Here is a 27,160-nt window from a genome sequence, read left to right on the forward strand (position 1 = left end):
GTTGGATCTGTAGCACAATCCAACTTGCACATTCTGTGGCAGGCCTGCCACAGCCTAAATCTGTAAAGGCCCACTCCACAAGGAAGGTGGGCTCATCTTGGGCGGCTGCCCGAGGGGTCTCGGCATTACAACTTTGCCGAGCAGCTACGTGGTCAGGGGAGAACACGTTTGTAAAATTTTACAAATTTGATACTCTGGCTAAGGAGGACCTGGAGTTCTCTCATTCGGTGCTGCAGAGTCATCCGCACTCTCCCGCCCGTTTGGGAGCTTTGGTATAATCCCCATGGTCCTTTCAGGAACCCCAGCATCCACTAGGACGATAGAGAAAATAAGATTTTACTTACCGATAAATCTATTTCTCGGAGTCCGTAGTGGATGCTGGGCGCCCATCCCAAGTGCGGATTATCTGCATAAATTGTACATAGTTATTGTTAACTAATTCGGGTTATTGTTGAAGGAAGCCATCTTTCAGAGGCTCCGCTGTTATCATACTGTTAACTGGGTTTAGATCACAAGTTGTACGGTGTGATTGGTGTGGCTGGTATGAGTCTTACCCGGGATTCAAAATCCTCCCTTATTGTGTACGCTCGTCCGGGCACAGTACCTAACTGGAGTCTGGAGGAGGGTCATAGGGGGAGGAGCCAGTGCACACCACCTGATCGGAAAAAGCTTTACTTTTTGTGCCCTGTCTCCTGCGGAGCCGCTATTCCCCATGGTCCTTTCAGGAACCCCAGCATCCACTACGGACTCCGAGAAATAGATTTATCGGTAAGTAAAATCTTATTTTTTTTTTTGTGAATGTTACATAAGCTTTATTAAGTTTTGGGGCCTGTTACATAACTTCCACTGCTTTGTCTTGTCAATAAGTGTGTTTAACAAGAAATTGTGTAACATTTTTATCAATCTATTCTGCAGGAATTGCTGACTTTGTAACCGTTCCAGTGATTTGACTTGGATATTTATCACCTTTTATATTGGGCCATTGAAGAAATTATGTCTATTAATATAAGCACATTAAAGTACAGAATCATGAACAATCCCAAGTATGTTTGGGGATATAAAAAATATGTCCAAAACTTTCATCACACATTTAAAGTATTAATACATTCAAGTCTTGAAGCCTTTTTTGGAGTGAAGGAAACATGATACGAGAATGGTCATTCCATGAATGTGAGTGGACTTCAAGTGAGCAATCACACTGTCCTAATTGGTCTGACATTCTAAAATCATTCTTGCAGATCATTTTACTTCATACCCTCCTCCCTCTCCTTTTCATTTCCTTATTTTATTGCTGGTTTTATCCCAGCGCTTGCTAACAGTTAAATAACTAGATGACATAGAATTAAACGTGTCTACTTGCAGGCTTCATAAAACACCTCCTTAAGACAGTAGATAATTGCCAAACTTGAGGCTTCTCATCAAAAAACACATGGGAATTACATAACCTATAAAGTCTTATCTCCAAGGCAAGTTGCAACATTTTATGTTCCTGATCATCAAAACTTCTTTTTTTTTAAATTCCCTGCAGTGAACTAAATTTCCAATACAATAAGCATGGTTTAGATCCAGTTGTCATATTAGTGCTGTGGCGGTTGTAGTATGGTATGCCTGTGGCCGGGATCCTGGCGGCCAGTATACCGGCGCCGGGTTCCCGACCGCTGGCATACAGACAGCTGGGCGAGCGCAAATGAGCCCCTTGCTGCAGGCACTGTGGCGCGCCACGCAATTTATCCTCCAGGGATGTCGTGGACCCCCAAGAGGGAGAATAGTTGTCGGTATGCCGGGTGTCGGGATTCCGGCGCCGGGATCCCAACAGCCGGCATACTGAATACCACCCGCTGTGGCCAGTGGTATCGTTTACACCCTACCTACGGAGGCAGGATCTCCCCCTCACAACCACGGGTGGCGACGACAACAAGATCCTGCTAGCACATGGAGGCATGGGAGGTGCACATAGGAAGAGAGCTTGCTGGCTTAGGACTCATGTTTCTGTGTTAGGTCTCCTCCTGTCTTTGTCCCCTCCCTGCACACAGCGGCTAAAGGCGACAGCTCCATCGACTCTAGGCGGTACACCACTGAATGTGGCCAATGCCTGTTAACCATATCTACTGTATTGTGCACAAATTTACCTGCCATGAGCACAGTCTGTCTGGAAGTTGTATTTAGACTGTGGGACTAATGCAGTAGCCCATGATTTGTGTGAGTTGGCGCAATTCCGGGGGAGATAGTCACTGTATTTAGGTGTCATCATCTCTAATGGGCATTTCCGCATGTTTTTTGTAACAGTCCCATTCTTTATTAGTTTGCTTGTGAGAATCAATGCCATCTTCCTAAGAGGAAGGAAGTTGTGGTGCTGCGAAGAGGGATCTGAGTGGTTCCTTCCGTGTGCACGTGTGACCTCAGGGCACGCATGCTAACAGGGTAGACCTGGCACCAGTAAGTATCACTGCTTGTTTAGTAGCGGTGTTACTGATCGCGGGGACTGAGCAGCTGTGCCCGCACCGGCAATTAAGTATTCACTGCCATGACTACAGCCCCCCGATAAGGAATAGGCCCCTTAGAGTGGCAGTTTAAAGGCAAAATCAGGTTAAGTGTAATGGCTATCTCACCAGCTCCCATAAATCGAGGGTGGCTACAATTGGTCCTGTGTCTATTACATACAGAAGATCTACCGCCGTTTCTCATTGCAAAGTATTTATGTACTGTATGTATGTGTGTGTATATGTCTTAAATCAAAATAAAATGCACACACAATACAATTAGAACATGGGATCATATATTAGATAAAATGCTGTTTACAAAAAATATATACTTTATACACAAAGCAAATAGAACATGGAATAATATATTAGGATAAAATGTGTCTGATATAACTTCAGGCATTCAACAAATTGAAAATCAATTTTAAATGATGAATGACTTTGTTTTATTTTTATAAATAAAGTATTTTAAGTTACTATAAATGTTTGTTTTATTATATTTACAGAACATTTTATACATATGTTGCTATATATACTATATATACCTTGCTTATTATGCAATATTTAACTTAGAAAATACATTATTGTATATATTAATATTTGCATAAAATAAACAATATATGTATATTTCTTTCCATGCATTTTATAGAGTATACAATAACCATTAGGGCCGCGTTAACAGCATTGTAGGCAAAGCAATGCACTGGGGCCCCTACCCACCTATTCATGGGAATCAATTACAAAAACAATCATAACATGCTCCTCCTTATTATTTTCACGCTGCAAATTCCCAGAATGGTGAAGTAAATCCGTTCCTCAATGTTGATGCACTTTAGTCAGAGTCATCGCTGCTGAAATAGGAGCTATCACAGCATTCTGCCGTGTACAGAAACTTGTGTATACTCGGGTTCAGTCGTGGTATCCAGTGTCTGGGCACCAAAAACGTTGACAGGTTGAAAAGATCTACAAAGACTTTGTATCTGTCACTGTTGGCAAAAGGAAAATTGTATGTTAATTGTCTAATATTTATCAGGCATGTTCTAGCCAATTTCTTAAAGAGGCTGACAATTACATTTCATTACAGTCATTTCTTTTTTGCAGAGTTACATAATCGGACAAAAATATTGAATTAAGTTCTATTATTGAGTATATGAAACATGCAGAAGTTTCACACACAAGCTGTATGTCACAATATAAAATCAGTAAAATACAGCCTTAAAAAAGAGCATGCACAAACCTAGATTAAAATTTCCTGAGGTTTAACTAAACAATTTACCTCACAGTTGAGCGCAAGTAGTGGTACCCAGACGATCCACCAGTGCCAGCTTTGCTGCCAATCATTCTGTGCACCATGCAGACATGAGTATCTGTTGACACAGATAATGGGCATCATGAAGGAGAATTTTATATAGTACAGGGGAAAAGGGTTGTTTTGTGTGTATAAAACAAAAATGAAATATCAGGATAAAATCTAGAATACATTTTTTTCTCCTTCTGAAAGCAATTTTTTTTTAGTCTATAACCGTTAGTGGGAGTGAATGAAAATCACTGTGATTTCTATGGAGACACACAGTGCACATGACTATCTGCAGATGACAAAATGGGAAGGTAGAACATACTCTACTTTTGTCATCTGTGCTGTGTCAGCCAAATGTTGTACATTATGCACTGTATTTGTAATGCCACTTAGAGATAAATATACTCTAAGGGGGAGATGAATCAAACCTTAGGCGCTGATTGGTTACTTTGGGCAGTGTCTCCACTCTCTATCACTCTCCAAGACTTGATACAACTCACCCTTCACCTCTCATCCAGTTAGCGAAGTAATAGAAAATAGGGGAAATTAAATCTGTGTATACTGATGATACTTGAGGCAAAGAAAAGAAACCTCTGCTAACTAAGGGCCTAATTCAGATCTGATCGCAAAGCAATTTTTTTTCTCTATGGGAAAAACCATGTGCACTGCAGGTGGGGCAGATGTAACGTGCAGAGAGAGTTAGATTTGGGTGGGTTATATAATTTCAGTGCAGGGTAACTACTGGCTGCTTTATTTTTACACTGCAATTTAGATTTTAGTTTGAACACACCCCACCCAAATCTAACTCTCTCTACACATGTTATATCTGCCCCACCTGCAGTGCACATGGTTTTGCCCATTAGAGAAACACTTTGCTGTTGCAATCAGGTCTGAATTAGGCCCTAAAACGGAAAGTAGAACAAATTGTATCATTTTAGTGTAGTGCACAAATGGTTAATACTTACATCTCCATTTGGTCATCAAAATATCAATATCCATTAGAGAAGTCAAGAGTTGAAATGGAACCTGGAAACGAGGTTCCTCCCTTGCAAAATAAAAGTTATAAGATGGTAATCAGTGTGGCATTATTGAATATCTGAAACTACATAGCATTTGCTCATTATTTTATAATGTTCAATTTTCTTGCAGTTTACCTGTAGAAGTAGATCATTAAAGCCCCTTTCAGCGCTTTATATGACAGTCTTCTTTCTCCTGCAAAACATCAAATCAAAATCTATAAATTAGGTGTTCAAATTTTCTCATGTTAGATACTGAGACCTCATTCAATGCTGCTTTGTTTGAAATATTTTACTACTTATTTGTAGTTTTAGGATACTGTCTAGATCTTTTCTAGAATGCACATACAAGAAGAATGTATCATGTACTGTAAGCCAGATGAATATATATTTTAAATGGAAAGGTTAGATTAGAGGTGGTTTAACACATATGTATATCAAAGGCCATTACAAGATTTGTCTAATAACATTTTTAAACCTACTATAGGACCATCCAGTGTATAAAGGCTGGTTAATTGCAAATTAACCACTTGCCTGGCATGGTCGCATAAGATGCGACCACACCAGGCTGGGCTTTCCCTGACATGGTCACATCTGATGCGACCAGTCAGAAACGCCCACTAGGCGGCTGCTGAAAGTTATTCTTCCAGTAGTCACCTATAACGGAAGGACCTCCAGATCCCTCTGCACCCCGGCCCTGCACCACGTGTGTCCCGATCACTGCTGGCTACAGTGATCGGGCTCGTTTGTAGCACCCCCCACACCCGGCTCCGCAGTGCAGCTCAATCGTAGCCGCGGCTATCCCTCACTTCAAAGAGAAGCCGCGGCCCCGCCCCGTGTGTCCCGATCACTGTGCTCAACAGTGATCAGGAAGCCCGCAGTGCCTTCCCCACGTCCACCCGGCGGCTATGGTTTGTGTTTGGCTGCGTCCTGATCACTCTGGTCAGCAGTGATCAGGCAGCCCTCAGCACATCCCCAGACCCTCGCACCCAGCTCCGGTGGCTCAGCGTGTCTTCGCCCACCGGCTTCAGCCTCCTGTTAGTGGCAGTGCAGGAGAGGGGAGAGAAGGGAGGGTGGTTCCCTGGAGTTGGACTCCTGATGTACTGTAGAAGAAACCAGGTGGACTTAGTGAAAAATCAATTCTTTAGTGCATCATCATGTAAATAAGGGCATAGGTGCAAACTACTACTACTACTTTTTACTACTAAGGAGTGGGGGAGTACTATTAGGATTTAAGACCATTCGGAGTTCAGTTGCCAATGGGGGGTGGGAATTTATGTTATAATGGGGCCCTATATACACGGGGGGATGGGGGAAGTGTAAAACAGCCCCTAGAAATAAATATTTTTTAAATAAAAAATTTGAATATACCATTAAAAATACTTTTTAAACGTTATTAATTAATAAAAAACCCGACAAATTCTGAGCGTTTTTTGGGGGTAAAAATCGTCAGTTAAGTGGTTAAAGAAAGGCAGTTTTTCCATCGGCATAGGAAGTGTAAGCTGTGGAAATCATGCCTCCATGAAGTGGTAAGGACAACTTCACTTAACATAGTTTTAAAAATGGACTGTATGGGTGAGATTCAAATGACATATCACGCCCAATTTCCTTCTAAAATGATCTCCGTTATTGCGCATATTGCGCCCATAGTGATCAGGTTTAGCTGTGTAAAGGGTTGGGTGCCTCCCTACTCCGGCGGTAGAAAGCTGAAATAATGATACCACGCCCCTGAGGGCAGAAACAGAATGGGTGTCAAAAGGGGTGAAAAGAATTGAATCTCCCCCTATGTCATTTTTAGAAGACACAATATCTGGAGATATAATTAGAAGAGGACCGTTTTTATCAGATTGATGTTTTGGAAGTTGTCAAACCATTTTTCCGGTGTGAGGCTTAAATGTGAACTGTTGTACCAGTTGTTTTATTTTACTTTCCACTGAATCAACACAACAACACAAGTAAGCTTAGAGGCAATGAACTGGAATGACTTGTTTCTTCGCTAATACATTACATACAATGTTTACCTCGTTATCCTTCTGCAGGTAACCTGTGTGTCTACAAACCTGCAACAGAACATACATTGGAAATGAGCCACACAATGCAGCACATGTTCCACCTTCTAAATGAGGTCCAAGTCACAATAAAATTTTTGTTATCCAGTTCATTTACAAGGTGTATAAAGCCACCATATTTTCATCACCTTTGTATCCTCTCAGTGGTGTGCATTTAAGCCATTTGTATTTGTTTGTTAGAGTGCTAAGCTATATGGTCTTTGCCAGTATGTAGTAACCGTTCAGATCATCTATTTGAGTTTTCTGTACCGCAGTCATGCTTAATTCTTTGTCGATCAGATTGCCCTCTGATTGCAGCTCCTTATACCTTGTGACCAATCAAAGAAGGTGTCTGTTTAAATCCTTTGGTCAAACAGAGTCTTTGGGCAGGATGTAATGGTGTCAGATCGCCGGAGGTGTGGGATGGTTTTGCCTTGTAAGTGATAGCCCATTTAAAGAAACGTCCGAGATTGGCCAGCATCCCAGACCTCCGGCGATCTTGGATGCCATTACAACCAGCCCCTTATTTGAGCAAAAGTGGTTAATCAAGGTTGGTGTTTGCCTTTGACTACTGTACACCTCATGGCTTTGCTTGTTGCCCACCTGCCCTGATGATTGTCTGCCCCTGACCCTTTGCATTGTTATTGGATTCTGTGTTTTATTGTGTCCCGGTACCATTTTAGTTTGTCAGCAGCTAACTTTAAAGCTAATGCCTTTTATCCTCCTATTGTGCAATTCAAGTTCTCCTGCAGCATCCTTTGAAAACTAAAAAGGCCATCATTACAACTCCTACTCCAAAGAAGCCAAAGTCATTTTCCAAAGACACAGAGGGGGGCCTGCCCGTATTTTGTTATAGTAAAACCGTTTTGGTGAAGTATGCCATAAAGAGGACAAATACAGCATAAAGATTACAACATTTGGAGTATTTTTCCACAGTTTATTAAAATATACTGTGACTAAGATTAAGCAGTGATTGTACCTTTACTGAGAAGATGTTCATGTCGCTTCTCATCAAATAAAGCAGTGAAGACTTCCTTTTGCTTCTGAAGCTCTGCCAGCTGCTCTTCCTTGTCTTCTGAGTCTGGTTTGGCCTAAACACAATGACCAGAAGGCCTGTTAGCATTTTTTTTATTTTTATTGACCATTCCCTTTTTCCTATACCTGCGGGATGTAGTTAAAATAGCGCCGGATGGGAGCACGGCGGTCGAAATTCCGATGCCAGAATCCCGATTGGCGGCATAATGCCGGCATCACAATCACGACGGAGCGCAGGACCCTGGCGTCAAAATACAGATGCCTGTAATCCCGAACATTCTGTTAGCGGGACGTGCTCACCTCCTGCCGCAGGGGTAGGGGTTAGGTTTAGGTATTAGAAGGGGCATTAGGGTGCAGGGACGGGAAGGGGATGGTAAGGCATTAACAAGGGGAGGTTAGGGTTAGGCACCAACCTGGGCAGGTTTAGGTTTAGGCAGCGGGGAACGGAAGATTAGGGTTAGGCACCACCGAGGAGGGTTAGTGTACTTTTTGGGGGGCTGTCTGGACTTTGATGGTCGTCCATTGGTATATCATACCGAATCCATACCTGCAATTGCTGATCAAGCTCTGTGTACAGAATGTGTCAAAATTTGACTATTTTTGCATTTTACACCGTTGGTGCACATCAGAAGGTGTGATACAAAAGTATTCTTATGTCTGTGTGGCTAGGGTGTGGGTCATTAGGTAGACATTGAAAAGGTCTACTGTGTCAGTCGGCCCCTAAAGGTTGTCATGGAAAAGGTTGACACAGAAAAAGGTTGACATGAGTTTTTGCTATTTACTCCGTAAAATGAACAGGGACCACAATCAATGCACTGTGTTCATTTGCATGGCTCACTTTACTCACCATGCTTCTGGCAGATTACTATTCCCAATCCTAGTTCATGTGGAAGGTAAAGTCATGAAAAAGTGAAAAGAAAACTGGGGGAAAAAACTCATGTCGACCTTTTGACCATGTTGACCTAATGCATGTTGACCATTAGTGGTCGACCTATCATCCGGATACCATGTGACTATTAGTGTATGGTTTTCTTGGGTAAAGACTGGTTGAATAATATTATCCTTATACACCTGAGTTATCATAGAGCAAACTAGATCAACCTTACAGGATTTTGAGTGTGTACATTCATAGTTTTGTCAATATATAGCAACTTCAGAAAATGTTGATGTGAGAAAGATGAAGTCATTTTAGAGAGTTGGCATAGACTAATAAGGTGGCATAATAATACATGTTGGGAAGAAAAGATAGAGTGAACTAACTTTGAGAGTGGTGATAATGATCTGCAGACAGGTAACAAACAGTAGTTGCATGTCTTTCTAGCCGTACCTTTGCCAGCTGAAATTGCTCCTCTAATCCTTGTAATATATTGGCCTGCAGCTTTCCCCAAAAGTGAAAGCCGGCTTCTTCCAGGCCAGGCGTGCGTTCCAGCCATGCCTTAAATGACATAATAGGCATGACGTAGTTTATTATTCAGAAAAGAAAAAAAATATTAACGACTGTGTTTTCAAAAAAATTGTATATTCTGTGTTATCACCTACTTTTTTTCAGCAAATGCAAGTTATTTTTACATGTTTTTTTCATGTCTGAATATGTTATCCTAACTGGTGTTAGTGTAATTACTCTTTTTAAATTGACTTTGTTTATACCTTTTATGTTTGCATTCTTTCGCTTACCTCCACAAGGCCCAACAGTGTGGGTTCTTCCTCAGATTTTAGAAGCATTTCATTCTCCTTCCCTTTGAAATTATCACGGTAATGGCGTCTGTTGTATGGAACTCTCAAACTTTCAGGAACACCAATTTTATTCTCCAGTAGTCGGAATTGCAAGCTTTGAAACCCAGAGGCAGGGGTCAAATATTCCCTTTGGGAGAAAAAACAAAAGGTTTTCTCATACAGCGTATAAACAAGTCCATGTTCACTAATGAATCAACTAATTGGTGAAATGTGTTCTTTCTGGGCTGGATTTAATGTATTCAACTCTGAGTCTTAAGGGGGGTACACAAGGGGAGATGTGTGCTGAGCAATCTATCACAAAACACTCAGCACACATCTCTTCCCCCGCTCAGCACGATGTGTGCTGAACGAGGGGGGCGCTCACTTCACCCAGTGGTGAAGTGAGCATTGTAACTAGATTGTGCCTGTATGCAGGCCAATCTAGAACCTGCGATAGCGCCGCACGCTATGGGGCATACACACAGAGAGATCCATGCTTAATTGCTAAGCAATCTAGTCAGATTGCTTAGAAAGTAAGTATACATCTCTCCGTTTGTACCCCCCTTTAGAGTTGTCAAGTAAATTAACCTAGGTTCTGGCTTTGCTGTTGTTTTCCGGGTGTACCAATTCTGTATTCTCATGGAAGGCAGAAGAACACAAAATCTGTTCCACGGTGTGGTCTTTGTGTATGGTTTTGGTTTAAAGATAACTTTTGAGAAACACAGCAACTAATATTAAGTTACTGTATTGTCTATAGAAAGCTGGGAACGTGATTACCATATCCTACATAAACCTTTTGATGAACGCATCTCACTGTAAATAGTTGACTGCGATTAGAGGGAATCCAGCTTTGAGATGTATTGAAATACTTACTATAGATGCAGTTTCTTTGTGTTCTTCTGCCTTCCATGAGAATACAGGATTGGTACACCGGGAACGTTGAGGAGACTAAAGAAATATTACTATCTATCCCTAACCAAGCTTGTGTACCACTCATTTGTTGTATTCCACAATGATTGTTAACTTGCCTACAACCAAAACTGTGGGGGAGACTTATCAAATCTTGGAGAGAGATAAAGTGGAGAAGTTGGTTATAGTAACCAATCAACTTCTAACTACCGTTTTTCTAGCACAACCTGTAAAATGTGTTATTCCTCTCAAGGATTTGCTAAATCTCCCCCTATTTGAGGATTTGTTAAAGACCTACCTGAATTCAAAAAAGTCCAAAGGTGTCATGGTCTCTAGAACTGAGAACTGTTCCACCAATAATCTGAGAATTGTGGAAATGCGATGAATGCGAGTCACAACTTTCAGCATATTCCTTTCATCTTTCACCTAAAGTAAGGTAAATGAATATACACTCAGGTGAGAGAAGGAGAGTGGAGAGGACATTAGAAATTTGTACTGTGGTCAAAAATATATAATTCTCTAATGAGATTATAAATCTGTGGCGCCGCCTTACGATGTGTCCGCAATTTAATTGCCGATGCATTGATTTAAGGGCGACCCCTGCCTGCGCAGCCTTCCAGGATGCGGGCACAAGGACAAGGGTTCCGCACTGCGCTCAGTGCACGTGCGCAGACTAGATGGACACAGCCGCTGCATCTATCTCTGAATCGCCCCCTAAATCCTATATCTTTATCCCATTGATATCTGATGAATTGGGCAGTCACATGGTCTCAGTTTGCAAATGTAATATAATTTCAAAATAACAGTGAAATTGTCCTCACATCCTCCCTAGTATACATGTACATGAGCAGGCAGAAGTCGCTAAGCAGTAGTAATTGTGTACCTTTGGGAAATGATGTTGTGAAAATAGGACCTGATGGGGCATCATGAGGACCACAGTGGAGAAACCCTAAGGTATTCCACCAAACCTAAGGTGATCCATCCTGACTCTGCTAATGGATCCTTGTCATATCTAGCTATTTGTACAACTAGGTGTTTCAGATTTGGCTACACATATGTACTCTAAAGACATAATCTGACATCCATGTCACCAGTCCATGTAAAGTAATAATAAAAAAATAACAATAATACCCAAAGTTTACTTACATGCCCACTCTGAAATATTTCTCGAACTGAATCCAATTCCCAGAGTATCTGTTTGAACCAAAGTTCGAAAGCTACAGTTGACGGGGGAAAAAGTATAATTTTATAGATGCAGTCACAGTAATGCAAATGCTAGTGTATTATACTTGATTTAGCACTGTCTTCCATTGTTTTCCATATTCAGATTTAAATTCATAATGCAGATGTCGAATATCCATAAATGATGTTGCAACTATGGTCCAAGGACTTTGCTGATGTCAATGATGACGTTCTGGGCTTTGTGCAATAACAAACGTCATTGCTGATCTTTGTAATGCCAAAAGCACCACATAAGCTGCACATATTGTACTAATGGCAACAACAAAAATAATAAGATTTTACTTTCCGGTAAATCTATTTCTCGTAGTCCGTAGAGGGTGCTGGGACTCCGTAAGGACCATGGGGAATAGACGGGCTCCGCAGGAGATAGGGCACTTTAAGAAAGCTTTGGATTCTGGGTGTGCACTGGCTCCTCCCTCTATGACCCTCCTCCAGACCTCAGTTAGGAAAACTGTGCCCAGAGGAGATGGACAGTACGAGGAAGGATTTTTGTAAATCTAAGGGCGAGATTCATACCAGCCACACCAATCACACCGTATAACTTGTGATAAACTTACCCAGTTAACAGTATGAACAACAACAAAGCCACGGTATCACCGAAAACTATAACACAACCCTTATGTAAGCAATAACTATATACAAGTCTTGCCGAAGAAGTCCGCACTTGGGACGGGCGCCCAGCATCCTCTACGGACTACGAGAAATAGATTTACCGGTAAGTAAAATCTTATTTTCTCTAACGTCCTTGAGGATGCTGGGACTCCGTAAGGACCGTGGGGATTATACCAAAGCTCCCAAACAGGCGGGAGAGTGCGGATGACTCTGCAGCACCGATTGAGCAAACAGGAGGTCCTCCTCAGCCAGGGTATCAAACTTATAGAACTTTGCAAAGGTGTTTGTCCCCGACCAAGTAGCTGCTCGGCACAACTGTAATGCCGAGACCCCTCGGGCAGCCGCCCAAGAAGAGCCCACTTTCCTAGTGGAGTGGGCCTTAACCGATTTCGGTAACGGCAATCCTGCCGTAGAATGCGCCTGCTGAATCGTGTTACAGATCCAGCGAGCAATAGTCTGCTTTGAAGCCGGGGCGCCAACCTTGTTGGCCGCATACAGAACAAACAAAGCTTCAGTCTTCCTGATCCGAGCCGTTCTGGTCACATAAATCTTCAAAGCCCTGACTACATCCAGGGACTCAGAATCCTCCAAGTCCCTTGTAGCCACAGGCACGACAATAGGTTGGTTCACATGAAAAGATGAGACCACTTTTGGCAGAAAGTGAGGACGAGTCCTCAACTCTGCCCTATCCACGTGAAAAACCAAGTATGGGCTTTTATGCGATAAAGCCGCCAATTCTGAAACACGTCTCGCCGAAGCTAACGCCAACAACATGACCACTTTCCACGTGAGGTATTTCAACTCCACAGCTTTAAGTGGTTCAAACCAAGGTGACTTGAGGAAACGTAACACCACGTTAAGATCCCAAGGCGCCACCGGAGGCACAAAGGGAGGCTGAATATGCAGCACCCCCTTCACAAAAGTCTGTACCTCAGGAAGAGAGGCTGATTCTCTTTGAAAGAAAATGGATAAGGCCGAAATCTGGACCTGTATGGACCCTAATTTTAGGCCCAAGGTAACTCCTGTTTGAAGGAAGTGAAGTAGACGGCCCAAATGGAACTCCTCCGTAGGAGCAGCTCTGGCCTCACACCAAGAAACATATTTCCGCCATATACGGTGATAATGTTTCAACGTTACGTCTTTCCTAGCCTTGATCAGGGTAGGAATGACTTCCTCCGGAATTCCTTTTTCCGCTAGGATCCGGCGTTCAACCGCCATGTCGCCAAACGCAGCCGCGGTAAGTCTTGGAACCGACAGTGCCCCTGCTGCAGCAGGTCCTGCCTTAGAGGAAGAAGCCACGGATCTTCTGTTAGCAACTCTTGTAGTTCCGGATACTAAGTCCTCCGTGGCCAATCTGGAACAATGAGGATTGTTCTGACCCTACTTATTCTTACAATTCTCAACACCTTGGGCATGAGAGGAAGAGGAGGAAACACATAGACCGATCTGAACACCCAAGGTGTCACCAGAGCGTCTACCGCTACCGTCTGAGGGTTCCTTGACCTGGCGCAATACCACTTTAGCTTTTTGTTGAGACCGGACGCCATCATGTCTATTTGAGGCAGGCCCCACCGCTCCGCGATCTGTGCAAAGACTTCTTGATGAAGTCCCCACTCCCCCGGATGCAGGTCGTGCCTGCTGAGGAAGTCCGCCTCCCAGTTGTCCACCCCCGGGATGAACACAGCTGACAGCGCGCTTACATGGCCTTCCGCCCAGCGTAGAATCCTGGTCGCTTCTGCCATGGCCACTCTGCTCCTTGTTCCGCCTTGGCGGTTTATATGAGCCACTGCCGTGACATTGTCTGACTGAATCAGAACCGGTCTTCTCCGAAGTAAGTTCTCCGCTTGACGCAGGGCGTTGTATATGGCCCTCAACTCCAGGACGTTGATGTGGAGACAAGTCTCCAGGCTTGACCAGAGACCTTGGAAATTTCTTCCCAGTGCCACTGCTCCCCAGCCTCGGAGGCTTGCGTCCGTGGTTACCAGGACCCAGTCCTGAATGCCGAACCTGCGACCCTCTAGAAGGTGAGCACTGTTCAGCCACCATAGGAGAGATACCCTGGTTCTGGGAGACAGGGTGATCCTTTGATGCATTTGTAAATGGGACCCGGACCATGAGAATCCAGCCGTGTAGCTGCAACGTCTTCATGGACAGAGACACGCTGTCCAACAACTTCTCCCGAGATCTCGCCTTTATTAGGAGATCGTCCAAGTATGGGATAATTGTGACCCCATGCCTGCGCAGGAGCACCATCATTTCCGCCATTACCTTGGTGAAAATCCTAGGGGCCGTGGAAAGCCCAAACGGCAACGTCTGAAATTGGTAGTGCCAGTCCTGCACTGCAAATCTCAGGAATGCCTGATGAGGGGGGAATATTGGAACATGAAGGTATGCATCCTTTATGTCCAGAGACACCATCCAGTCCCCCCCCCTCCAGGCTGGCGATGACCGCCCAGAGTGATTCCATTTTGAACTTGAACCTTTTCAAGTACAAGTTCAGAGATTTCAGGTTTAAAATGGGCCTGACCGAACCGTCCGGTTTCGGGACCACAAACAGGGTTGAATAATATCCCTCTCCCTGCTGGAGATGAGGAACTGTGACAATCACCTGTTGAACATACAATTTTTGGATTGCTGTCAACACTGACTCCCTCTCTGACGGGGAAGTCGGCAGAGCCGATTTGAAAAACCGGCGAGGAGGCAAGTCTTCGAATTCTAGCCTGTATCCCTGAGCAACAATCTCTACTGCCCAGGGATCCACCTGCGATTGAACCCAGACGTGGCTGAAAAACCGAAGACGAGCCCCCACCAGATCTGCCTCCCCCCGGGAAGCCCCAGCGTCATGCAGTGGACTTTGCAGACGCAGGGGAGGACTTCTGCTCTTGGGAACTAGCTGTGTGCAGCTTCTTTCCCCTGCCTTTTCCTCTGGTAACAAAGGACGATCCCCGCACCTTCTTGTTTTTATTGGAACGAAAGGACCATTTGATAATGAGGTGCCTTCTTAGTATGCTGCTGGGGGACATAAGGTATGAAATTCGACTTACCAGCCGTAGCCGTAGAGACAAGGTCCGAGAGGCCGTCTCCAAACAACTCCTCCCCCTTGTACGGCAAGGACTCCATGTGCCGCTTAGAATCGGCATCCCCCGTCCACTGCCGGGTCCACAGGAGTCGCCTTGCAGAAATAGACATAGCATTTATTCTGGAGCTTAATAAACAAATGTCTCTCTGAGCATCTCTCATATACAAGGCAGAATCTCTGATATGCTCTATGGTCATTTGAATGGCATCCCTATCTAAGGTGTCAATCTCCGTAGATAAGGAATCTGCCCATGCCACAACTGCACTACAAACCCAGGCCGACGCCATAGCCGGTCTAGCAATAGTACCGGAGTGAGTGTAAATGTGCTTCAAGGTAATTTCCTGCCTGCGATCGGCCGGTTGCTTGAGGGAAGCTGTATCCTGAGAAGGCAGTGCCACCTTTTTGGACAAGCGTGTCAGCGCCTTGTCCACTTTAGGTGAAGATTCCCAGCGTATCCTATCAGTTTGTGGAAAAAGATACGCCATAAGAATCCTTTTGGGAACTTGTGGTCTCCTATCTGGAGCGTCCCAAGCCTTTTCGCACAATTCACTTAACTCAAATGATGATGGAAAAGTGACTTCAGGCTTTTTCTCTTTATATATGTGTACCCTCGTATCAGGGACAGGGGGTTCCTCAGTAATATGCAAAACCTCTTTAATGGCCATAATCATGTACCGAATACCTTTTGCCACCTTCGGCTGTAATTTTGCATCTTCATAGTCGACACTAGAGTCAGAATCTGTGTCGGTATCTGTGTCATCGATCTGGGATATGGTGGCCTGGCGCCACAGGGACAGGCATGGACTGGGTACCTGACTGATCCCTAGCTTCTGCCTTGTCTAACCTTTTATGCAATAGATTGACATTTGCATTCAAGACATTCAGCATATCCACCCATTCCGGTGTCGGCGTTGCCGACGGCGACCTGACATTCAAACACTTTCCATCCACAGTAAGCAGCCTTCCTCGTCAAACATGTCGACACACACGTACCGACACACTTCACACACACAGGGAACCCCTTTTCTGAAGACAGTATCCCTGTCAAGGCCCTTTGGAGAGACAGAGAGAGAGTATGCCAGCACACACCCAGCGCAACAACCCTGGAGACCAACACAAAATGTTTTTCCCCAGCAGCGCTGTGTAATATGTAAACTGCCAATTATGTGCCCCCCCCCCCCCCTCTCTTTTAAGCACCCTTTCACCGTGTGTAAGCAGGGGAGAGTCCGGGGAGCTTCCCCTCAGCAGTGCTGTGGAGAGAAAATGGCGCTGGTGAGTTCTGAGGGAGAAGCCCCGCCCCCTCGGCGGCGGGCTTCTGTCCCGCTCAAACTTAGGAAAATATGGCGGGGGCTCTTTTATATACATGTACAGAGCCCAACTGTGCATGTATATAGTCTTTTTGCCATGCAGAGGTTTATATTGCTGCCCAGGGCGCCCCCCCCCTGCGCCCTGCACCCTTACAGTGACCAGAGTGTGTGAGGTGTATGGGAGCAATGACGCACAGCTGCAGTGCTGTGCGTTACCTCAGTGAAGCTGAAGGCTTCTGCCGCCTGAGACGTCTTCTGACTTCTGTACTTCTGGCTCTGTGAGGAGAACGGCGGCGCGGCTCCGGGGGTGGACGCCCAGTAAGAACCTGCGTTCACCCCCTCTGGAGCTAATGGTGTCCAGTAGCCGAGGAAGCAGAGCCTATCTTTGACAAGAAGGTCTGCTCCTCTCTCCTCAGTCCCTCGATGCAGGGAGCCTGTTGCCAGCAGTGTTCCCTGTGAAAAAGTAGTAAAAAGTAGAAAGAAAAATCCAAACAAAAATGCTTTCAGGCAGAGAACTCTGGAGAGCCCTCTGCAGTGCACCCATCTTGCTCTGGGCACAGTGTAAAACTGAGGTCTGGAGGAGGGTCATAGAGGGAGGAGCCAGTGCACACCCAGAATCCAAAGCTTTCTTAAAGTGCCCTATCTCCTGCGGAGCCCGTCTATTCCCCATGGTCCTTACGGAGTCCCAGCATCATCAAGGACGTTAGAGAAATGTAATTTTATAAAATATTCTTGTCCGTATATTTACAAAATTCATGAGCTCTTTAGCACACAGCTTGCCACAGATGTGCTGTGCTCCTTATTGACTACACTAGGCTTTATTTTTAGGGCCATATTCAATTAGCTTCACTAAAAACTGCAGTACCCGGGTCTATTCATTTGTAGTCTGCTAGACTCACTTAGCATTGATTTCTGTTTGGCCGCTCCTTAATGTGCAAGGAAAAGATATGGTAATTTAATAGCTCGAGTCTACAAACCCGAGTTAAGTATCATGGCTAATTGAATCTAGCCCTTGAGATAATGCAGCTACTGTAATACCACTTTTCCACTGACTTCAAAATCTCAGGTTTGTGCACGTGAATGTGGAAAACCCGGTATTTTGGTCAGTGTAAACGCAACTGACCCAGGACTAACTCTCACGGAGCGGAGAACCGGGAAATTGCCAGGTTGATAAACCTGGCAATTTCCTGGGTTGCAGTGGAAAAGGGGTATTAATGGGGAATATGTAAACCTGGGTAAAACATTTTGTGATACAAGGGGCGGTATTTAATTATTTGAAAAGTCAGTTGAGTGTCTGTTTCTTCCTATCTAATAGACAGGGAAAAACAGACACCCAATCGACTTTTCAAACAATTGAATTCCCCCCAAGGAGTAAAATCCAGTTTTCTTTTGAAACTATTGCCTGCTTTTGCACACAAATACTGGGCAGCTCTATTTTAACACTACAATATATATTTGAACAACTGCATGGCCACTAGCAACGTTAATCTGTTTGCATATTTGAAATCACCCCTCATTGCAGGTCAGATTGGCTCATTGTGTAAATAATCCTGCTTGCAAAAGAGAGTTTGGGTTTGTTTACCATGGTGATTTTAGTTATTTCCTCTACTGCATTCAGAACAGAACATACACAGAGAATCACAGTGAATGTTCCAGCAGGGAGGCGATCACGAGATGCCCGTCGGGTTCCTGCGGTAACAGTGCCGACGCCACAGTCCTGACAGGTGGTGAAATCCCGCCGCCGGAACACTGGTGCCACAGGCTTTTCTCCCTCTGTGGTGTCCACGACACGCATAGAGAGAGAATAGAGCCTGTGGCGAGCGCAGCGAACCATCATGCCCGCAACGTGGCGAGCGGAGTGAGCCCGCAAGGGGCTTTCTAGCGCTCGCCGCGCTGCCGACATACTGGTGGCAGGAATCCCGCTGTCGGGGTCATGACTGCTGGGATCCCGGCCGCCAGTAAAACATATGTATTCCGTTCCAGCCATAGACATTATTGATTCCTATATCCACCTTTGGGTGACAAAGATGAAAGCAGTGAAAACTCTGATTTAGTCTGATGTCTTAGGCCAATGTGATGAAAAGATGCTTGTCACTAATAGGGATCGATGATCCCTATGCTTATGTAATATTTAAAACACAACTTGGGGAAAGGAATAAGCTTTTGTGTAAATACAGTATGCCCTGTATTCTGTTGTGTGGTTATATAATATATGTAGAAGAATTTATTGTGTAAACGTGCACAATGTGGAAAAATCACAGTGCTTTATATAAAAAAGTAAAAATATGGTGGTTCTTGTTATATAATTGTAAAAACTGCTTCATTAACATATTCATTAGGTAAAAACTGCTTCATTAGCATCTTCATTAGCATAATTGAGTATAACTACTGATTTAGTTTATTCGGATTATTATTGGCATTGCTGTCGTATTAAAGTCACAAGCTGCAATATTGGACTAATTAACCCTTCTTTGTTTAGAGTTGTACTTTCACCCTCCCCAATCTCTGATCAGTGGTAACAGATAATCACACAAACAAGTAATTCTTATGGGCCCTACACACTTGTCGATGTGTGTGCACGATATGAGCGATCTCGTTCAGTAATGAACGATAAATCGTTTATATCGCTCAGTGTGTATATTCCAATGATGAACGATGCGCGTCCCTGCGGTCATTCATCATTTGTTTTCCCTCATTTAGCATAGCAAGCCAATTTGGACAATGGTTGTTAATCGTTGAAAATGAACATCGTCCAGATCGGAAACATCGGCAAGTGTGTAGGGCCCAATAGGGTTACTGTAGATTCTGTCCTGTGGTTGCGTCCATGAGAATCCTACTTTAGCGCTGCAGTGTCATTCCATTCTGCTTACCTTGATGAGTGACAATAAATAGGTGCTCATCGTGGATTTTATTTCCTTTCTTTTCACTCTGTAGTTCCTGTGAGTCCAGCACCTTATCAAGCTAAAGAAAAAAGTGTGTTACTTGCACTGGAAGTCTTCAGAGCATATGGATTTATTGGGTGTATTAACCCTTTAAAGACCATAATATTTTATATAGTATATGATTGTATTTAATGGCCAGACTGTAGTAGAGATGCTAGTTGCACTAGACATTATGATTATTTTATTGTCTTCCCTGATTCTGTTTATATTTTTAGGGACAATGGACTTTATTCAGTCAGAGTGTAGTCATTTTACTTTTTATTTTATAGGAATTCTATAAGAAAAACCTATAAAAAAAATATTGGGAAAGACACACTTCATAATTATCCCCTACTTTAAACAATTACAACAGCCGCAGAGCGTTGCCCCTGCCCATTGTAGAGTATAGAGCTGTCAGATGGGTGTGATTTGTGCAAGATGACGAAGTTCTAGCATGCGCCCATATTTTCATACCTTCTTATCAGGACAAGTATGAAGAGAGGGTGTACTAACTGTGTTACCATGTGCCCGCTTATTCCGTATACACTTTGCAGTCCTTAAGAGAAAATTGCCTGTTTCCCCAGGATGTCTGTTGGACTTTTCAGAAGAGTTTGTTACAGGGCCATAAACAAAGATATGAAACTTCATGTTTAAAGTTTTAAAATATGCAGTGAATGCCCACTATTGCAAGTAAGGGGAGATTTGCTATTGGTGGCTAGAGAAATTCAGGGGTGAGGGGGATTGTTTACTAGTTTGGGCAATATTATTCTGAGAGGCCACAATGCTCATAATGAGTCTCTTTACCACAGAGACATAGGGGTATATTCAATTGAAGCCGGATCCTCTCTGACGGAGAGAATCCGACATGGCACTATTCAATTTCGGACGTTTTCAGACAGTATTCCAACAATGCAGATTCAACTTGCTAAATCGAATCTGCATCAGCAGTAAACTGTCAAAAACAGCCACGTTTTTGACAAAACCACGTGGATCGGCGAGTGCTGGTTTTTACGACAGTCGAAAAAATGGCACTTTCATTGAATAGGTCGAACGCATATTCGACCTAAAAACTGTCGAAAAGTGCCCTTTTTCTGACTGTCGGAAAAGCTGGCACCAATTGAATACCCCTCATAGTCTTAACTCTGGGATTATGTTAAAAGGAGAATAAATATATATATATATATATATATATATATATATATATTGTAGTCTTAAGGGGCCTATACATCAGCAATCACAATTTGTTTCACAGATCCTGTGAATTTTCTCCCAGATATATTGTTCCTCCAATCAATCTCACTTTGCCTGTTCTTTACAGATATTTTTCAATGATTTGCAGATCATTTTCAGTTCCAGATCTGCAAATCTTGAAAGACTCATCAGTTTACGAGAAATGGTCTGCGGATCTGATTGTTACCATACACTAGCAATCTACAAGGCCTTATTCAAGGTTGATTGCAAAATAACATTTTCCTCTAATGGGCAAAACCATGTGCACTGCAGGTGGGGCAGATATAACATGTGCAGAGAGTTCGATTTAGGTGGGGTGTGTTCAAACTGAAATCTAAATTGCAGTGTAAAAAGTAAAGCAGCCAGTATTTACCCTGCACAGAAACAAAATAACCCACCCAAATCTAACTCTCTCTGCAAATGTTATATCTGCCGCACCTGCAGTGCACATGGTTTTGCCCATTAGAGAAAAATTTTATTTTGCGATCAACCTTGAATTAGTCCCACAGTCCCAATTGATTTGTGAAATTAAACATGTTGAAAAACCTGATTTAACAATCCCAATTGATTTATGGACGAAATCTGCAATCTGTGAACCCCATACATTGCAGATTTATTGACACAATCATCTGCAAACTGTCAGATTGTCCCAATTGATTGCTGATGTGTGGGCGCCTTTACTTTATTTGTCATTTTTCATTCTTGTATTAATAGATACACAGAGAGACCTGGTCCAAGTATCCTGAATAACAGATGTGGGCAAAAGGTAGATCGCGATCTACAGGTAGCTCGCGGGGCATCCGCAGGTAGATCGCAACACACTTAACAGAAATTAACTGTAAGGAGCCTGCCGCCGCCACTGCTGCTTTTCACAGTTCCCAGGGATGCAGTGCGCGGGTGCCATTATGTCACCTGCGATGTGAGGAGCCTGTGCGCTAGTTGGATCCAGTTTGATCCAGCCGGCGGCGATGACAGGAGAAGCAGCCAGCGGGAGGCCATGCAGCGTGAAAGCGGGAGCCGTGACTGTGGGAGAGGGAGAACTGAAGCAAGGCAGTGTGACAACTTGTCAGGTAAGTTATGCAAAGGGGGGTTTCTTCACAAGGGGAGAGATGATCTGCAAAGGGGGGATCTGCACAGAGCGTGGTGTCTTCACAAAGGGTTTTTTTTCTTTTACACATGGGGGATCTGCAACGGGTGTAGGATCTGCACAGGGGGCTATTATGCTGGGCACTGGAAGGGGGGGATTTGCACGGAGGAGGGTATTGTACAGGGGGCTATTATGCAGGGGAGTGGATGGAGTGTATCTACACAAGGGGGGGAATTGCACAGAGAGGGGTTATTTGATATTGTCATTCTTAATGCTTTTTTTTAAATGTGTGCATTATTATTGGTGCTGTTATTTGATGGCATCATTATTAATGCTGTTCTTAAATGTGACCGTTATTATTGGTGTTATTTGACGCTGGTAGATCACCGGTAAGTAAGTGGATAAAAAGTAGATCCCAGGTCCCAAAAGTCCGGCCACCCCTGCTGTATAACTATGCTTTGTAAGCACATTTGTAATTATGATCAAATACTAGTTGACTGATCACTATTACGTAATATTGTATATATTGCTGCAGTACAGTGAGGCACAGAAATGCAGAAATTCGCATTCTAAAATGGGAACACGCAGTAGCTTCCCATGCAGTGCTACTGGTGCTAGAGCTCTCTGTGACAGGTTAGTTTGTAGTACAGTACTGCAGTAAAGTGCCAGCTTGCTGGGTATGTAGGAATTGTATCTAGGTCGTGATGCGCAAAGGGTTGAAGGGAGTCGCAGGACATTTTTGTTTTCTTTCATTTTAACTGTAGTTTCCTAGATATTTCCTTGTAAATGGGTATATGCCTTCTGGTGATAATACAAGTTAAGATTTGATTCTAACAATGATAATTCAGTAAATTAATCAAATGTTCTGAATTTGTAGCATGGTAAGGAACTAATGGGGATTATTGTAAATAAAGCATCACTTACATGTAAATAGTCCCCATATATGATTCCTCCTCTGCTGGCTTTATTCATTCCTTCTTGTGAGCTGTCCCCATTTTTGTCTTCGAGAGAAAGCTCATTGAAAGTGTAACTAAAACATAAACATTAAATATTTGTATTCATTTATAATAAAAAATATTTCTTCTCGTCCTAAAAACATCACATGTCAGAATCATTGTTTGGAAAAGCATTTTACTTACTGATGTCTTTTTCCCATAAAAGGACAGCCGCTCATCGTTTATATTGTATAGTTGCCCTTAAAGTCCAAAAAACTAGACTTTCCTGACTTGTACCCTGTTATATACCTGCTGCTGATTTTGTGTTGGCCAATCCCCACGCGCATCTCTCTTTCTACCCATACAAATCAGTAATTATTAAGCAATGACCCAGAAAGTTATCTTAGTGTCTGTCACTGTCAAAATAGTTGTAATATTTGCTTGCGTCATAAGAATGTGTTTTTTGTAGACATTTAGTATAATGTAACTATTAATATTTAAAAGGATACCTTTAAAAGTTGCTTGTAGAACACACGCATGTTTATTGAAAGTGTTTGCTGTGGTGACAGGAATCAGGCAGTGAACCCCATGTCACTTACATGTGTCGTTTTGTTTGCTCTTGTGAGGTTTACGGTAAATCAGAACTTTTTAGAGTTTCACAGAACTGTTTTTATTTTTTTTGTTAGAAGGGGTTTGCAGAAAGAGATTGTAGCTGGGAAAACGTGTTTTCAGGGATCAGTATTGGTTGCCATCTGTCTATTTCCCAATGGATTGTTAAGCATTACCACAATTTGTTCCTGGGTCTTAATTGGTTAAGTATGTTTTGATTAGCCACTCAAAATGGTGTTTCACAAATTGAATGAGATGTGACACAGGGAATATCGCTGTCTTGATGCAGGGTAAAATGAAACAGAAAGTACAAGTATACACCTGTGAATTTGTAAACATGTAGATGAGATTCCAGTCAATCAGTGACAGATCATGAGTAAGCTGCCTCTGATTGTAATTGCAGTTTTAATAACATTAGGAGGAAGGAATGGTTTTTTTAGGAGAGTACCAGGTGCAGTACATTGGGAAGTTACTGATCATTTATGGTGTCAAGGTAAACTCTGGGGGGGTGAGGGGGGGGGGGCAGAACACCTATAGAAGCCCTATAGAACTGTTACATCAGTAAAGGTGCCAGTGTCACTTTGTATAACAAATAAAAGGGTAGCAGCCCTCAAGGAGTAAAATGAATGGAGGTCTAACCATTTTCTCCTTATTCCTAGGGAGAGTGACAATACAGAAATATTATAGATGTATACATTTTACCTTCTTATTCAACAATACCATTTCTGTTATAATTTTATGTTTAATAATTTTGCCTTTTGTTAATTACAAATAAATGTCCTATTTGACTTGATTAATAATTTATTCACCAAGTACCTGATTTCCACATGGTAAATAAGGTGATTACATAATCTCACACATTCCACATTAGAACACAATTACTGTAAATGGCTGATCTATCCCAGTTAACACCTCTTAAAGACCAGTATAGTTCATTGATACTCCTTTTCCACTGACTTCAAAATCCCAGGTTTTTGCATGTTCACTCTGGATTTTGGTTAGTGTAAAGTTAAACGCAACCTATCTGGGACTAACTCTAGAGTGCCGACCCTGCTTCCGATCAGTGTCACAGAGTCGAGACCAGGGAAATTACCAGGTTGATAGACCCAGCAACAATTTTACACATGCAATCTTGTTACCAGAGACTATATACAGTGTATCATTACTGAAGATTGCAACAGTAGCATATAGTTCTTGTAGCTCTGTCTAAGCTTATTTTACATATGCTTCTACGGGATGTATTGTAGTCAAAAGGTCGACACCACAATGCTGACAGTTAGTTCGACATTGTTAAATGTTGGCAAGCAACGTGTCCATATATTCTGAAGGATGACATGGGAAATACTGACATTAAGGTTCGGCTGTGGGACAGGGATGTAAGTTTTAGGCATCAGGAGAAGGGTTGGGGAGAGCGGCAAATTACCCAAATGGCGGAAAATCTGAAGTCTGTCACGGAAGTCATAGTAATGTGTCTGTCGGGATCTGGAAGACGCTGCTAGAGAGCACCGCTGGTGACTACCAACCATATGTCAATATTATATCAAAGATCTCTGCAGAACTGTCACTGGTACCCTAGAACGATGTGATTTGAATCCATGACCTCAGTGCTGTGAGGCAGAAATGCTAACCATTACACCATCTGTGCTGTCCATAACCCTTATGACCTTTCTATGTTATCAGACCTCTCCACATGCCCCTTATATGTCATAGGAACCCTCCACATGCCCCTTATGTGTTTAGCAATTTTTTGCAGCTGTGTATGCACAAATATTTCTGAAAACCCCGATGGCACATGCATTATACAGAGTGTGTGTGTGTATGTATGTATGTATGTATGTATGTATGTATGTGTGTGTGTATATATATATATATATATATATATATACACACACACAGTTGTGCTCATAAGTTTACATACCCTAGCAGAATTTGTGATTTTCTGGCCATTTGTCAGAGAATATGAATGATAACTCACAAACTTTTCTTTCATTCATGGTTAGTGGTTGGGTGAAGCCATTTATTGTTAAACAACTGTTTTTACTCTTTTTAAATCATAATGATTTAACAGAAATTTGGTTTGGTTCCGCACAGGAAAAATGTGGTAATGATGAACATAGATTAATACACAGATTGTAGAAAACTGTTCAGGGAATGACCAACGATACTAAGTTTAAATTTAAAGATTCTTAATGAAGACATCTAAATAATTATTTGAGTTGGTGGTGCTCCCAGAGTCAGTAATGGTTAAGCAAAGAGAAGAAAAAAGAAAGACTCTGTGTTGGGGCACGCTTAGAAATTTGAAATAAGTTTATTAAAACTTAACATTTAATTAATAACGAATAAAAGTAATGAGGAGTTTGATACAAAAAAATTGTTCAAGAACACAAAGTAAACATATATATTGACAGAAATCAGGATAAGCCTGATACAAAATTATGGGCACCTGTGGTGAAAAATATACTGAAAAACATAAAAAATTACAAAAAATTAATATTATTAAGGTGCCTGAGTTAATCAAAATTCAAAATTGGAGTAGAGGTAAATGATATGTACATATAATCACCGCAGTGATAATTGTAGGTAAGCACCTAGTCTAAAACCTCATGAGAATAGATGAGAGGCACAAAGGTTCATAATTGAAATGTCAAATGACTGAGGGTAATCACCTGGTAGAGATTCTGTTTGCTAAAAGGCTAGATCCTTGTAGATAACAAAGCATTTAAGATAAAAGTATGATTATTAAAGATACAAAAGAGCATTGATAAATAAGCCTAAAGGCAAAGCCAATTGTAGATAAATAGAAGGTTTGCGGGAAAGTTGGATAAGGAATAGGTAAGTTTCAGAAGTTGCTCTAACACTTCTGCTGTTTGTGATCAGAGGTCACAATCTTACTGCACCTGATATTCCCAAGAGGTCACCCTACTAGGTACTGATCAGGCTTATCAGCGCTTAGCTTCCAAGGTCGGATGAGATTGGGCTTTGCTGCTGAAATATGGCAGTAATAAACACTAGGACACAAATGAGAGAGTGTAATGAGTAGTGAGCAACAAGGTACTTCTGCTGTCCAGTTTCTAGCGCAGATTCTCTGTTGCTGTGAGCATTGCAGAGAGTGGTCTCGCATCTGGATGAGAGGGTACTAAAAATAGAAGTGAGATATGCTCAGAATAGGGAGGAAACCCTGCCTTCTGCTGTCCACTGTCTTATATAGATATATAGCGGACAGTGGATGAGAGAGGTGGGTTAGGCTTACCTATTGAAAAAAAGGGTGGTGGGAAAATTAGAAGAAGGAGAAGAAATGGTAATGTGGTGAGATCACAAATTAACAAAAAATTAAGTAAATTATGAAATAAAACAATCATGAAATCAACGATTAATTGGAAAAAGGAAAGTAAACACAGGCTGCATGGTAAAGGCTTACCAAAATGGGTATAAGACCCTGTTTATGCAGAAAGGATTCTGCAAAAAAGTATTACATTTAAAAGGAAATACCAGAAAATGGTTTAGAGCAATAATTAAGGATCAAAAATAGCAAACATGGAAAAAAACAATATTGATTATATATCAGTATCAGTTAAATAACTGGAGTCCAAATGGGCACATACAATACCAGGGAGTCCCAAAAAGTGATCTGAGCTAGAAA

General features: G+C 42.5%; 2 protein-coding genes and 1 pseudogene across 4 annotated transcripts in view; 1 reads left to right on the top strand and 2 right to left on the bottom strand.

Moving 5' to 3' along the window:
* CTSO (cathepsin O) overlaps window positions 1-2,963 on the top strand; it is a 106,082-nt gene extending 103,119 nt beyond the window's left edge. For all 3 annotated transcript variants that reach the window (XM_063920491.1, XM_063920492.1, XM_063920490.1), the window contains exon 8: window positions 916-2,963. In XM_063920491.1, coding sequence (XP_063776561.1) covers window positions 916-950 — 35 coding nt within the window. In that variant the 3' untranslated portion in view covers window positions 951-2,963. The remainder of the gene's footprint in view (window positions 1-915) is intronic.
* TDO2 (tryptophan 2,3-dioxygenase) lies at window positions 2,760-23,217 on the bottom strand. Its single transcript, XM_063920489.1, has 12 exons — window positions 23,116-23,217; window positions 22,901-23,006; window positions 19,609-19,699; window positions 11,645-11,715; window positions 10,797-10,924; window positions 9,551-9,737; window positions 9,204-9,311; window positions 7,821-7,932; window positions 4,932-4,989; window positions 4,743-4,822; window positions 3,757-3,847; window positions 2,760-3,466 (listed from the first exon to the last, which is right to left on the bottom strand). The coding sequence occupies exons 1-12, from the start codon at window positions 23,148-23,150 to the stop codon at window positions 3,313-3,315; spliced, it is 1,221 nt and encodes a 406-aa protein (XP_063776559.1). The 5' UTR covers window positions 23,151-23,217; the 3' UTR covers window positions 2,760-3,312.
* A 3,188-nt stretch (window positions 23,218-26,405) lies between these two features.
* LOC134933595 (5S ribosomal RNA) lies at window positions 26,406-26,524 on the bottom strand (annotated as a pseudogene).
* Window positions 26,525-27,160: the final 636 nt, after the last annotated feature.

The sequence above is a fragment of the Pseudophryne corroboree genome, chromosome 1 (genome assembly GCF_028390025.1).
Source record: "Pseudophryne corroboree isolate aPseCor3 chromosome 1, aPseCor3.hap2, whole genome shotgun sequence".
In the NCBI taxonomy this organism is placed as follows: Eukaryota; Metazoa; Chordata; class Amphibia; order Anura; family Myobatrachidae; genus Pseudophryne; species Pseudophryne corroboree.